Source organism: Haliotis asinina, chromosome 4 (genome assembly GCF_037392515.1).
Source record: "Haliotis asinina isolate JCU_RB_2024 chromosome 4, JCU_Hal_asi_v2, whole genome shotgun sequence".
NCBI lineage: Eukaryota > Metazoa > Mollusca > Gastropoda > Lepetellida > Haliotidae > Haliotis > Haliotis asinina.
Genome location: NC_090283.1, coordinates 50,593,922 through 50,610,409, shown reverse-complemented (window position 1 = coordinate 50,610,409; position 16,488 = coordinate 50,593,922). Strand labels below are relative to the sequence as shown.

General features: G+C 36.8%; 1 protein-coding gene across 3 annotated transcripts in view; it reads right to left on the bottom strand.

Annotated features, from left to right (window-relative positions):
- LOC137281634 (RNA-binding protein FXR1-like) overlaps positions 1–16,373 on the bottom strand; it is a 38,738-nt gene extending 22,365 nt beyond the window's left edge. For all 3 annotated transcript variants that reach the window (XM_067812995.1, XM_067812994.1, XM_067812996.1), the window contains exons 1-3: positions 16,310–16,373; positions 13,870–13,922; positions 10,577–10,673 (exon numbers count right to left, since the gene is read on the bottom strand). In XM_067812995.1, coding sequence (XP_067669096.1) covers positions 10,577–10,673; positions 13,870–13,922; positions 16,310–16,360 — 201 coding nt within the window. In that variant the 5' untranslated portion in view covers positions 16,361–16,373. The remainder of the gene's footprint in view (positions 1–10,576; positions 10,674–13,869; positions 13,923–16,309) is intronic.
- Positions 16,374–16,488: the final 115 nt, after the last annotated feature.

Sequence of the window (16,488 nt, the reverse complement as noted above, 5' to 3'; positions counted from 1 at the left end):
GTGACGTGTGAACGCTCTAACCACATGGCTACCCCACTGCCCCTGGATGTAAGAATGAAGCTGCAGTATGTACTGACCAAACAAAAGGTGTATCACAGTAGTGCTGCTATATGACGTGGACTTGGTGTGCACATTATTAAAATTCAAAGTTCTGCCAGATCATGTTCATTGGGCACTACATGTCAGGAAGGAGGAGAACATCAATGAAGCGCTGGTGCACTGCATTGATCTGGAGGCAGCAGGTCTGAATATTCCCTTTACAAACTCCAATGCCACCAGCTGTTCCATCCTGTACAAACACACTTGACAACACAACACCAGTTTCAACCATTCCTATGTACATGGTGCTATTTTGTTGTTTTTTCTGTACCATTAAAAAACCTGACCTAAAGGTTTGGTTCTAAAATAACATACATATTTGTTTGGTATGTTTCATAGTGGTTCTCAGTATCAGATACATTCAACAGAACCCAATCACTGATAATAAATGGTGATTCTGTTTCAATTTTGCCTTACCTTTATTTATCAATCTCAGTCATAAGAGAACACTACTATTTATGAGTGAGTGAGTGAGTATAGTTTTATGCCACATTCAACAACATTCCAGCCATATGGCGGTGGTCGGTAAATAATCGAATCTGGACTAGACAATCCAGTGATCAACAGAATACACATCTACCTGTGCAACTGAGAACCGATGACCTGTCAAGCAAGTCAGCGAGCCGTTAGTCCTCTCGTATGACAAGCATAGTCACCTTTTATGTCAAGCAGTGGCTATTCTACCCCAGACCTTCATAGGTAGCTAATGTTTATGCTTGAAACAAGCAATGGGGAGAGAAACATTATCACATATTTCTTAGTCACTTACTTCCTAATTAAAACACGATGACAGCTGTAAGATGCTGTAAGATTTATTGTTATCTGCACTGAGTGCAACCTGTTACTGAAAGTAACCTGAACCACCAATAACATGCACTTGTACAGGTTGTAAATTGTGAAATCTCCCTGTGATGTAATATCTCCATCTCGTGTGTTGCATCGTGTACCTGCCTCCTGTACAAGAAGGCTAGTCAGGGAAAAGAAACCAGTTCCGTAAACAACATTAATCTTGGCAACACTCTCAACAACCTGATTAGAGTTGCTTATCATTCTTATGTAGAGAATTCCATTACAGCTTTTTCTTGAACGGAATGAATTGTTTCTTGTTGTAACTGATAAATGCACATGGAATGGTGGAATATACTGGAAATGCCTCTGTGCTTGAGTCAAGCTGCCCTTCTTTTGACTAATATCAACACTGTTCCAATATTTTAAACACAAATCCTGTAATCCTCAGCTTTCTGACAGAAATCTTACCCCCCCCCCCCCCCCCCCCCCAACTGCCACCCCCCACACATGCACCTTTTCCACTCATTCCCTCCATGTACACATCTGAGACATCTCCAAAGCCTATCCCCTACCCATCCATCTGGCCAAGCCTTTGTGGATGATGATGTACCAGCACTAGTCTTTCTCAAATGCTACACTGAAGGTTAAATCCTTGGAGCTTTAATAATTCTATCACTGTTATCAGTCTAACTCAGATAATAGTACATAGGATGAAACTCTTACTATCAATTTGTTCTTATTATTTTATAATCCTGACATTGTGATTGAAATAAAGAATACTTTTTTGGGAGACTTGTGTAAGTCTAGTGGTGTAGCTGCTAGTACACATGTCCATAATTGACCTTGAACCCTTCCTTCCATTCCCCTATCCCACCTCCATTATCTTCTTTCCACAATACAGGTGATGACTGTTCAGGACAAGCACCTGCTAATGGTATAAACACAGGTGTTTTCTTGAACTATCAAATACACAGATCATTTCATCCATCACCCTCAGAGATATGCCTGGGTCATTTTTCCCCCCAAGAATCCTGACTTGCATTAATACTTAAACGAGCCACATAGAATAAAACTCTGACCACCGAGATCTACTTGAATCCTGCAGGCAGGTGCCCTAACCTTATCATTAAAGGTGATTTCCCAGTTGTAAAGATAAATAAATCTAAAATGGACAAATAGTGACCTTTGTGGAGCCAAATGTTCACCGAACTTTTAAATGACTTTCCAAGATTTGATATAAATTCTACTACACCCGAAACAAATTTGAAAGCAATCTTCACAACATTTTAAAAGACAATCATTTGATGTCCCAAAAAATATGAACAGATCTGAAACTGATTATGCATGCTATCACTGCATTAATCATAAAGATTCCCACACAATAACTTCAATGCCCATGTTGCATATTATTTGCATCCACGATAAATGTTGTGGCATACAGGCAGTCAGATTTTTTATAATAAATTTGTAAAAATGCTGCTAGAAGATAACTATTCTAAACAATGAAATGAACTGTTGTCCTTTTCTCTCTTAACATTCAGTTGAAAGTTGGATGAAACAAACTGTTAACACCTTCAAATCATGGAAAGGACCAGTTTGTAACACAGTGACACAGACCCCACCTGCTATTCATATTGGCAGAGATCATCCCAGGCAGATAAGTATTGACTTACAGTTGCTAAGGTTACCTGTAATTCATGGAAATTTTATCTTATTACCACTCACTGAGTTCAATCTTCTTGGTAGAACTGGCAATTGACATTGAGCACTGAATTATTAATCATTAATTAACTATCAATCAATTATTCTTAAATATTGAAGAGGTTTGAGAAAAAGCAAAAAGCAAAACAGTTCAAAAGAAATCAACATCACACATCACAGGTGTGAGGTGTCTCACAATTTAGAAGCGACTCTTGACATATAGCGTATGGTTTTAGGACGTTTCTAGCAACATTCCAATTTCCAACACTGTCACCACATGGGGCACCAGAAATGGGCTTCACACTTACACACATGGGGAACTGAACCCAGATCTTCACGATCAGAGAATGCTTCAACCAGAGAACAGTGAATGAGTGAGTGAGTATGCTTCTAGACATACTCAAGCAATATCACAAGGACACCAGAAATAGGCTTTACATGTTGTATCCATATGAGCAATCAAACCCGGATCTTCAGCATGATGAGTCAACACATTAACCACAAGGCTACTCCCACTACACACACACACACCACCCCCACCCCTGGGTGACATCCCCACCCCATATGGACAAGTATACTAGTACACCGTTAAGTGAGCCATGAATGGAGATTAAACTTGAATGTTACCATTGATGATACAATTCTCATATCTTTAGTTGTTGATAGTACTGTCTTTAAACACAATATTTCTGTTCTGATTACAAATCTTACAAAGACCCCTTCCCCCTAGTCTGTTATACAGACCCTGAAGCAAATATATCCAACAAAGTCCATGCAAGTCTAAATTCCCCTAACTTCTGAAAATGAAGAAAGTCTCAGGGCTCTATTTCATTATAATATATTTTTTTAGTATGAACTTTTTTTCAGTAAAATGTGTTCATTTCAGAGACTAGTTGTTAGTCTACCTTCAGACCTTGAGAGACAGACCTCTGTGCTGATGCAACATTCAAGTGAAAATGCAGAGGAATGAGAGGCAAATTATGAAAATAAAAAAAATGTTCATCAACCATGGAGTAGTTTTGCTATGCCATAAAAAAATAAAAATAAAATAGAGAATATTGGACTTACAAGATTGATAAAATGCAAAGGAAGCCGGGGAGGAAACAGATGATAAAGAGAAATTAAGGAGAAATGTTTCAATCTATTCCATTCCTTTGGAACTGTTTCATCTCTATGGATACATGTAACATTTTCTCATATGCACTGGCATTGACTGGTAGTATGCAGTCAAAATGGAAAAATCCCCTTTCTGTTTTTTAAATGGTATATAGAAGGTAGATATAAATGAGAGATGATCTGTACAGACATATGGGCTGTAGTATATCATAAGCGCAGACAGAGAATATAGACATACACGAGAGATGATCCATTACTGCGTCTGTGAGTAAATATGTGTTGCCCCAATACCCACATGAACAAGAGCAGGGAACATTGCCGATTCACTGTATGACATGAAGCCCAGATTTACACCATCTCCAAGACTGACTACAGTTTCAACTATGCCTGCTAGACTTGCTCATGTCTCCAAGTTACAATATTTCATAACTTCTACATTACATATAAATAAGAACAAATTGCCTCTAACAGTGCTGTCCGCTTATCTAGAACTCCCTATTTTACAGACAGAATTACTATACAGAATTATTCTCCAGTAGAGCCTTGAAGCAGCCCTGCCCATAAAGTGGTTATCCAGTGGCGCTTCTCGCAGGCATCAGTGTTTATTAATAGGTCTCTGCAATGCATGATCATGCTGATGAGCCAGTGTTTTCCCTCTGCATTCCTGTAGAGTTTCCTGTTTCATTATGACACACGTGGTTAGCATCACCTCCAGGTTACTACGGAGCAATAAGGAGAACAGTTCTCATACTACAACATTAGCTCATCATTACTACCTGATTAACCCTTGTACACCTATCACAAAACCTATTCCACTGAGGATTCAGATCAGATTAACATCTACTCTCTGAAAAAAAAAATTTTTACAGAGCAACGGTTGATAAATGATCTTAAGAAAATAAAAATAAAAAGAAAATCAACATCTCCCGTCATTCCTGCCATCATAATATGGGTGGCACTGGATTGTATTGGTTTCAAGATCTGTTTGACAGAGTCAATGAGGTTTATCTATCAAGGAAACATCAGCTCCATCCATCCAATAACATTTAGTTTCTGAGATGAAAATATCTGAAAAGACTTAGTATTTGTTATTCTTATCCCTATTCACATGACAGAAAATAGCACCACTTTCAGTCTCAGTGAGATGGTTTTATGCCACTTTCAGCAATATTCCAGCCACATCACCACAGCCGCCACCAGAAATGGGCTTCACACAGTGTACCTATGTTCGTAATCGAACCTGCTTTCGCCATAAGGTTGAAATCGAACAACACTTCTCATCTGACCTAAACATGCCATTTGGCAAAATAAATGAGCAAGGTAAAACTTCGAATACTATTACAGGAACATATAAAACATGGAACACTATTTCAGTCACATATAAAATTAACACTATTTCACATTTTCAGCCATATGTACCACTTCAAACTCAATTTCAAATAAATCATATTTCACCTTCATGTAGAACAGCATCTGTAATTGCATAAATCAACAACTGAAGACAATCAAACCTGAGCATGTGAATTTGTCAGTGAGGTTTTATGGTTCTTTTAGCAATATTCCAGCAATATCAGGGTCTAGACTAAAATGTTTCACGAAATTAATGAGGGTCTAGTCTAAAATGTGTCACAATTTTAATGCGAGTATGAGGGTCTAGTCTTAAATGTGTCATGAAATTAATGTGAGTATAAGGGTCTAGTCTAAAATGCATCACGAAATTAATGCAAATATGAGGCTCTAGGTTAAAATGCATTACAAAATTAATGCAAGTGTGAGGCTCTAGGCTAAAATGCATCATGCCAGTATGAGGGTCTATTCTAAAATGCTTCATGAAATTAATGCGAGCTCTGAAATCTGTGTTGATAAAATGTGACACCCTGAATCCTCAATGTTTAATTTCTTTTCACACTGGTTATTTACCAAATAACTTGAGAAGTGCTTGTTATGCAAATGAATCACAGGAGCATCTTTAACTTTTGTGGATGTGTTGCATACTAAGGAAGTTACAGTCAGTAAACATTTTTTATATACTGGACTATATCCAGTTGTAGATGAAGACATGGAGGCTGTGTCATCACCACAAGTCTGGAGCATGAGTAATTAAGCCATAGTTAAAACGAGATCATGTCAGCTACCATGCAATAGCATGTCACCCTATGACTGTGTTTTAAAAGCATACAAGGATTTACAGGATCAGTGTTCACGGTGGTGTTTCAAAGTAACAGGACATTAGGTAGTGTAAGTTTCAGATTTTGTCTGACCCACTGAAAATTCACAGGACCCACAGCATAAAGTTAAACAAACATTTCAGATTTAACATTTTTTATAACTGGCATTGAAATTATTAACATTGTATGATAAAAAACTTACGATTTCTAAACAGCAAACAATTGGTGATTTCTATCTGACCACTGGCGAATGTGCCAGATTTGTCAGAGGGTCAGACGATATTCATGAACACAGCAGGATGCAAATTCCTGCATCCTATATGCATAAAATTAACAATGGATGCAACAAAATTTATTAGTGCGACCACAGGGGTGCAGAAAGATTCTAAATACGTTTTGTAAAAATTGCACTCAGGTAACAATAAGGTATCACAGACTTTGCTACAAGTTGTATTATGGTATCAGTTGCAATTTAATTACAGTAATACTTTATGTGATGATCATGATACACAATACAATAACTGTGTTAATAATAATATTTAAGTGTCTGGCCCCCCTCATTTTGTTGCCCAGGGCCCCTGAAAATTAAGAGGTTGAGCCCCAGGGACCCTCAAAATACAGGTAAATCACTAGTATATCAGAGAGTGATTGTACTGTATTTGTACGCTGCATTCAGCGAAGGATCCATGTGGGAAACAAACTCAGGTCTTCAGCGTCATAAGCAACACTATAACCACTCTAAATTCTAATATCTAATTTCTTAAGCATTAGGAGAAGAAATATCAATGTTTTAGTATTCTACTATGGCTACATAAAAAAATTAAATGTTTCTCAGACCCATTTTATCTCAAAAGTGACAAGGCTGGTAGGACGGTTTTAAAAAATGTTCAACAGAAACGACAGTGACGACGGAGGAACACATTTTTTTTTCTCTGTCAGAAAAACAGCTTGGAAAGTTTAGCCACATGTTGACGAGTTGTAGACACAGTCGTTCTTACAGACACTCACAATAATCATGGACAAATGGATGATTGGGGCATGGCCAAATCAAAATTATTTTTATTAAATGGCAATAAAAAATCGTTAATAGCACAAATGCCAGAGAAACCTTTCACTTCTTTTATTTTGCCTTTTATTTTACAATTCAAATTGATTTTATTACAGTTTGACCAGTGTGATCTGATTAAATATCTGTGTAAAGCAAAACACATGTCAAAACACATTTCTAAATTTGCTGACATGGCGCATACATTAATTGATACAATCTACTGATGAAGCCATGCAGGCTCGATGGGGAAATGACAATCAATACTTGACTACAGCACATGGGAGATAACTTTGGTGCAGTTGTGAAACTAAAACCATTATAAGGTCGGTTCAACTTAGCAACAAGCTCTTATCAAATGTATTACACTTACAGTGTACAGCACAACTAATGGTAGCTTTGAGTGGGCGAGAAAGTGAGTCTAATTTTACGCCACACTCTGCAATATTCCAGCTGTATGGCAGTGGTCGGTAAACAGTTGAGCCTGGACCAGACAATCCGGTGATCAACAGCAAGATCATTGATTTGTGTAATTGGGAACTGATGACATGGGTCAACCAAGTCAATGAGCCTGACCAACTGATCCAATTAGTCGCCTCTTACAACAAACATGATCACCTTTTATGGCAAACATGGGTGGCTGAAAGCCTATTCTACCCCGGATCTTCACGGGCCAATGGTAGCTTTGCATATAATAAGAAAATCATGTGTTTGTATATACACTATATACATATTGTGCTTATTTTTGTCTGTTGATAGACAATGCTTCAATAAACAGTCACATGTAGGCTTTTGTAATGCATTGTTTCAGACACAAAGCAAACATTTGATTACCTGATAAACCAATCATGCAAACTCGTGTGAACAAGAAACATAAAGGGAGGTAACTTATAACATCAATGTGTTGTCATCTCTATTCACATTTGACAACAAATAATGAATGGAAACAAACACAACAAACTGCTTGCCTGGACACATTAACTGCTTGCATTATATTTTTCATTAAATTATGGTAGTTAAGAACATAGCGTCAATGTTTGACAGTGAGCTGAAATACATCCATTAAGTTTGCCCTTGAACTTCATAGAGGTGGTCTGAACTATGGTCTTTTAATTATTGATTATCTATATAATAAGGATTATTAATCTCATACATAGAGATCAGTTTTCAACATGACATTTGTGCACATCTCTACTTGACTGTCCATAGGTTACAAAGCTGATGTTGAAGTTGGTCTAGTACAAGTGAAATCAGCTCAATTCATTTCAAAACCTTTTAAGCACGGAATGCTGTACTTCTGAACAAAAACAAACACTGTTTTTAAATTTGGACTCATTTCAGTAAGTGAGCAAGATAATGCTTCATGTTGCATGCAGGTTCTCCTAAAAGTGAAACACAGCATTTTCAGCTGAAGTCACATGCACTGAATTTTGCATGGATAAAAACTATCATCACTCAAAATCTTCAAAACCTTCAACTGTCAATGAGAACCTGGACACACACAATCAATTTTGGTTCAGAATACTGACATCACCTCACTTAGTTACAAGTTAAAGCAATCATTCATGCATTTCAATTAAACGCATGCTGTTCCCTGCTTGCACCCTTTTCAAAGCCTCAAAGTGTGGCCTCTGGATTTTTAAAAAAAAATATCCAAGGGCAGGCAATTCTAACTTGCTTCATGCATTGTGTGCTATGATGATGATTTGGAATCCAAACACCCAGTGTACTTCTGTTGATAGCCAAGAAGCATCCTGAGACAACTGTCCCACAGAAAACCAAAACTGAAATTCAAGACATTTTCAAAGCATTCTGACTCCTCAAGATGGGTTACTTGCTTCAGTCAGTCAATATATTTTTATATCAAGCATACTTTGTATCACTTGCAAAACCTTAACAATTGGTGAGTTTTTTCACAATCCACAAATCAATCATATAAAGTCTTTCATGGACTAACAAAACTATCTTGTTAATAAAGCACATTTACATCCTTTACATTAGAATATTATCATTAACAATACCTATGTCATTTTGTACAAATTCCAAGCTTTTCATACTATTTTAGTGAACATCAAGGCTTTTCATTCCTAGCACTAAAACTCAAGACTCTTCAAGATCGACCTAACTTTCAAAGCTTTTTCAGGTCTGCATCTTTGTAAAATGTAAGCATCAGATTACCAACTGGCCCTTGGATATCATACCCAATGTTCCATGTCACTATTCCCAATGCCTGTTTAGTTTTGTCCCCACCTTAGAAAACTGATAATCTATAACATTACAAAAGAGTATGAAACTGGCTTTTATGACAGTTAAGTTTGTTAAGCTTGGAGTGAGAATGTTTAGTTTTAAGTCGCTCTAAGCAATACTCCAGCAATATCACTGGAGGACACTAGAAATGGGCTACACACATTGTACCGATGTGGGAAATAGAACCCATGTCTACAACACAACGAGAAAACGCTTTAACCATTAGGCTACCCCATCAGCCCTGATTAGGCCAGACCAATTTTATTTCTTGTTTTATGGATTTCTGTCCTCTGAAAACCTAGAGGCAGGCAGGAAAAAAAAAGAATAAAATTTCCAATCAAAGTAATTTTCCTTCTTAATACTCACAGTAATTCACATTAGGCAATTTTTATTTTTTTCTAATTTTTTTTTAAATTACAGCAGGCGGATTCTAAAACAAGAAATACAATTGGTCTGGACTTAGCTTGGAAAAGAAAGTTCTAAAATTTTTACACGTATTTTTAGAATATATCACTCCTTGCTGCGGATGTCAAAAAACATTTTAACTGAACTACTTAGAGGAGCTGGAATGCCCGGGAATGGTGGGTAATGAATACCTGGGTAAGGTAGGTTAATATGCGATATCCGGGAAGAAAATTTGGACCCATCCCAGCCCAACTGTTTAGATGAAGTACAGGGGTTCATTTTTTTTTTTAAAAGCAACCTGCTACAGGGCAAATGACTTTAAGAAAGTAACTTGTCCTGACTAATTTTCCACTTGCCCGGCCTGGTATGGCATCATCATGATGGTGTAATTATGAAACAAAAAATCAACATGGTATTGTATGTTAGTGTTTATTGGACTATTTATTGAGAAGTGATAAACGGCAAACAATGATAATTCTAATTTATTATCATTTGGAAATAGCTACAGTTTGAGCAGATATGAAAAGAAATCCAAATTAAGCTTATTTGCAGTTGAAACCATAAGTGGAAATTATCTAGTAGCTCACAGAGAAGTAAGATACCATTATTTGATTGCCCAAAATGAAAACTGACTTGTCCCAGGCGTCGGACAATGGGATTTTTGAACCTCTGATGTAACAGTAATGTAAAGAAAATGTGCCTACAAATATTTTCCATAGAGATAAGAACAAAATGTGTCATTTAATCATCCTCCTTTGTGACACAGAGCTTGTACAGAGAAACCAATGCTTGTACGAGGCAACTAACAGGGTCAGACAAGCTGCATGTCTTTGTATCTATTTGCATCGGTCGATCCTGCTGATGTTATTCACTGTCCAGCCCAGTCCTGATTACAACAAGTGAGATGCTAAACAACTAACACGTCTAATCATCTAAACGACATCACGTCTAATCAACAACACGCCTAATCATCAAATCGACAACTAATCGTGTCTCCTGGTCTTACCTCCACTCTGTCCCCATCCCTGAATTCTTTCTTCACACCACCATCTTTAGGGGGAAGACGTACTTGTGAGAACTTGACAGTACGTTCAGGTGTCCAGCTGAAGAAAATGAAACAAAGACAAAAAATGACCGAAAAGGTATTTTTCATTGAAAAAATGTGGCTCTAATTCCATGTCATTGCAATTTAGAACACTGCAATTTAGAATTTACCCATTTCTTTAATGAACAATTCAAATATAGAAATAGTATCCACGCACTGTGGTTGTTGGTTGTTAATGCTGCATTAATGGAGCATTCCGGGTATTACAGACAAAACAGTGTTCAAAACATAACTTAGAAGTGACTCATGAGTGAGTGAGTGAGTGAGCGAGCGAGCGAAGTTTTATGCCACATTCAGCATATATTCCAGCTAGTTGGCGGCTGTCGATAAAAAAATCAAATCTGGACCAAACAATCCATTGATCAACAGCATCAGCATCAATATACATTGATGGGACACAATGACATGTCAACCAAGTCAGTGAGTCTGACCACCCGATCTTGTGTCGTCTCCTTCAATAAGTCTAGGTGGCTGAAGACCAATTCTAACAGGGAACTTCATGAGGTTCATCAGGTTCCTACTGAACTGCAGTTTCAAATATAAAAGAGGGACCAACTCACTGCCAGTACTGATAACCAGGTATGTATGTAACTACTTGATCAATTACAACAGAATTTATCTTCCCTAACACATAAATGTTGTTTTCTGATTGGATAATTACTCTTCTCTTATGTTCAATGTATCCCCACTTACAAGCGAGGTACGTTGCAATATTCCCTGCTGCCAATGGCAACTCATTCTGTACTTTGTGGTAGTTTTCCTTTTCTCGAATAACATTGAATCACACAAAATGCACAGAAAGTACCAATGTTTTGTAAATGCAAATCGATGGAAGGGAGACGATGCTAAATCTGTAAAAGTTGGCGATGGTTTCAAAACGTTTGGCCTCACATTCCCATAAATAATTTTTGACAAAACGTTTGAATGCAGTCTGTGTGGATGTTAAAAAGGGGAGTTACACCGCAACTCTTTACTAAGACAATAATGGTTAAAAAGACAGCGAGATGCAAGATTGGAATTGTTTGATTCATGCAGGTTTGCTGAAATGTAAGATCCAATACCTATGCTTCAAAAAGTTCAAAATTAATAATACTTAGGTGTTGGGTAAGATAAATATGTTGTACACTAGTCCCTCAGGGCCTATGGACTGATGTAACCTTGATGTTTGTTTATGTTCAACATCAACACTTGCCCAACCCCATGACCAGTGCACAACTTATAATGCCAAAACAAGGACTATCGTATAAATCAAATTTCAACCCTGTCAGTCTTGAAATGCCAGAGAAATGTGTCAAATGGTGAAAAACAATCACACTTGTTAGAAACAATTATGTTGAATCTCACAATAAACACACATAATGAAATATCATCATTTTCAGTTCACAAAATAGCTCAACAATGGCCATGAATGCTTTTTTTTCGTAACTAAATTTTTACACCATTTCAAATTGACTGTTTTCAAACATTTCAACAATATGCAAAACTTGCACAGGTTTCACACCACAAGTTTTAACTCTGAGTCTCATACACATTCTAAGGTTGTTAAGAAAGTATGGTATTTTCTAATGCCACACACTTGTTTTGTTTTTGTGCCTACTGCATCTGGTGCAAGATGCAGGTAAGACGTGCCTGCACCATAGATGATACACAATATATCTTACTGGAATCTTCAAACCAATACTTTAACTAGACATGAGCTCAGACAATGTTGGGTAACTCACCACACATTTAACATTATACTAAGTAGTGACTGTGTCCTGTGACATGTGTCCCCACTCTGACATTACTGTAAGAGTGAAAACCACAGCCTTTTACTAACTGCACTTAGTGCAGTCTGCTTGTTCATGTCCCTTTGTCTTGTCAACAGTAAATCAAGCTAAAATTATCAGTCTGACAATATATGATATACTTATCATGTGAAGTCAATTTTGAGAGGTTTTAATAGCACTATAACACATTTGCTGCCAACACTGGCTGAATAGTGAAAACAAACGCTTTCAAAAAATGTCAAACATCAATGCAAGGGGAAAATCAGTGTCCATAATCTTGCCACAAAGGCTGTGAGTGACGAAAGTTTAGTCTTGCACTGCATTCAGCAATATTCCAGGTGTATAGGAGCAATCTGTACACAATTGAGTAAGGACCAGACAATCCTGTGATCAACATCTTGTGCATCGATCTACTCAACTGGGATACAATGACATGTATCAACCAAATCGGGGCCACTTGCACAAAGTGATGTTAGCGCTACGACTATGTTAAACTTATGTCGGAGAATGGGAGTTACAATCATTGTAGGGCTAAAATAGCTTTTGTGCAAGTGTGCCCAGCAAACCTGACCATCCAATCCCATCAATTCTAAATTTTAACTCTGATCTTCACCTAATAAAATGTCTATATTTATGAATGAACCAGTGAAAAAGACGTTTAACAAGAAGTGCTGTAAATAACTTAAGATATGGTCATGACTGGCATGTGAAGCTTCAGATTCAGTTGTCAGCATGTTTTATACAATCTTGCAGTGAGAAAGTGAATATTATTTTCAGTTGCTTTAAGCAATAATCCTTCCAGCAATATAATGGTGGAGGACACCAAAATATGGTCTTGGCACATTGTACCCATATCAGGAATTGAACCTGGGTCTTCAACTTGACTTTCAAATGCTCTAGCCATCAGGCTAACCCTGTGCCCCACATCACTTTGAATCACATATCATCATATTTTGAACAAAGCTGATTTAGTAACGACCTTAAGAAATTTCAGTTCTTTAGGTGGTGTAGGTGCAAAGGTGAAATCAAGGTCATACTCATAATATGTTTCTTAATGTAAGAATACTAAGATATACTCAAATACTGTTTCATGGTTTGCTGTGTCAAACATAAAGTTGTCTCTAACAAAAAAGCTGGTCATTCCTCATTTTGCAATTGAAAAATCTGCAGAAATATGTCCAAGCAATGGCACTGTGTAGCTTTTACGTCTGGCTGCAAAGGCCACCCTACACAAAATTAGATTACCCCTGAGCAAATTCAGGTGGGAAATAGTACTCAAAGTTGGTCCAGAGGTGCAAAGTGCAGGTGTGAATGCTGCCGGACCATGGGTATCCCAGACCAAGACACTCACTCGACTTTTAGTCGAGTGAACCAAAAAGGGAAATGAACTACAAAATCACAATTACAAAAAAAAGTCCTACTTACTTGTTTTCAAACTCCACAGTAACTTCATCCTCATGAATATTTTTCACCGTTGCCTGTCATGAGAAAACGAAAGATAAGGAGTGATTAGCTTGCTTTTATAAATAAGTTGGGAAGATTTTTTAGGTTTGTTTAACATGCAATCACCAGTATTCCAGTTACATGACAGCAGTCTGTAAACCTAGGAGTCTTGACCAGACAATCCAGTGACTGACATCATGAACACCAATCTTCTCAACTGGGATAAGATGACTTGAATGAACAAAGCCAGTGAGTCTGACTATCTGATCCTGTTAGCCTCCTTTAACAAATTCTGATCAGAGGCCTGTTTCACAAAGCAACTGTGGCACTACAGTACAACAGTCGTAACTATATATGTTAAAGTATGATCAATCACCTTAGCACTACAGTCGATTTGTGAAATGGGGCCCTGGGCCATAACAGGCTACACCTGAGAAATATTTCTTTGACACTGGTCAGCTGTAAGAGGAATACAATGACATGGATCATGCACATGTACCACATTGAGGTAAAAAGTCTAAGACTGTGGTGCTGGTTGAAGACATTCAAAACCTTCATAAAACACCAATGGTGCTTACATATCAAAGATCACAAGCAATGTGAATCTCAGAATTAGAATTTGTTGTATGAAGGCCTAGCAGAAACTTTCCTTTCCTAGCCCACACAGTGTAACATGTCCTGCTTCAATCCAACAAAACTTTTTACAAATAACATTGTTTACAATTTGTCATTTTAGAGACTGCATATGAATCAGTAAAGGGACAAAAGAACACAATGAACAGATACAGGAAGAAGGAGATTAATAATGTTATTTAATGATTATTCAGATTACAGATACATTGATTATATTGTACAGAACAACTAAATTATCAAGAATACTTTACAGACATTAACCACCTCAGAAAAAATTATATCACTGATATGAAAAACATATCTTGTTTCTCAACCTGTGTAACTAAAAACACTTGCAATGACAACCAGAAGTTATCATTTACTTCTCAGCTGCTACCATTACCATTACCTTTGTTTGGTGACTACATGCCAAGTTATCACAAGCAATGCTACCATGTTCTAATCACTTTCAGTCTAATGATATCACTTTTTGCCTGAAAGTGAAACTGACATGCTTTATGAAACACAGTCTTAAACCTGAAAGGTGTTTGCTGACAACTACCCTAGTAAGAATATTATTTATTTCTAAACACATCTATCAGCTTTGTTAACCTTCTTGATACATAAGAACGTTTTACTCTGCTAAAAATGGGGTCTTAATTAAAAGGACCCCAATTACCAGCCCATGAAATATGATGGTGAGTAATGAAATAATGTACTGTATCATACAATAACACGTGATCATTATGTTTATGACAAGAGCTTGCTTTTGCAGAATTTGTTACAGTGAATACTACTGTGGGTCCTTCAGGATGAAATATAATAATATATATACACACATATTCTTCTGAATCCATTCTATATACTCACACATTTTAAATGCACATACATTGTTTGTTTCAACACTGATATATCACTACCATTTTCAATAAAATATTGCATCACAATATTGACATAATCTCATACGTTTTGGTGACCTGTTACAGCTCTATTTCTGTGATGATATTAAATTCAAATGAAAAGGTTTACACACTTGAGACTCTTTAAGTTTAATTAACATGTTTTATCTGTGTACTCAATTCCAAGCCATGATGTAAGGTGGATAAAAACATGTTTACTCATGTAAGTATCATTAATAGAATAGGGGTGTTGTTGCCTAATGTTGTAGTATGTGATATTCTAAGAAATGTAATAAAACAATGTTATGATTAATAATTTGTTCATTATGTGTCAAGGAAACTTTGTATGAAATCAGGTGACATCAATAACCAACACAAGATCAAAGAGAGAACGCACTGGTTCCACAAGCTTTACACATTATGACACAACCTTTGATTCAAGAACATTTGTACATAATATTCTTATGGATGTACACATGGCTGAATAACGAAAACTACACTTGGGTAGATAGAAAACACATTTTGTCGAAAATAAGACTTATCCGGAAAAATTGTTTTGGGGGTGATGCCGAGTTGTTATGAAAATAAGAGGATTGGAAAAGAAACTAAGTCCCTGTTATATGAAGTTTAAACAACGGAGCACTTCTAAGAGATTGACAGAACATAGCAACATTATGATAGACCATACTTCAATATACTACAATTTGCGATTAAAGCATGCTCTTGTCGGTATTCGAAGAATTTCTTTTCTTGGAAGTTAAGAAAGCATGCCGGTTCAAACACCCATCGTGAAAAAAATCACGAAGTCTCAAAAAGTATCCGCAATTTCGACAAACTAACATTCGGAAAAAGTGATTTAGCTTTCCAAATTGATTCCACGATGTGAAAAGTTTTAACAGTTTTGGATATACCTTGTAATAGGCTCCACTTGGTCCACAGACCTCTACAGCAAGGTCCTCCATTTTGGATGGGTGCGGACTTCTGGGAAATTCTTACTTTTGACTTTGTAATAATGTGATCGCGACATAAATGATATTTGAATGTAAGGCTAGTTAATTAATTATATATGAAATTATGTCGAATAATTTTG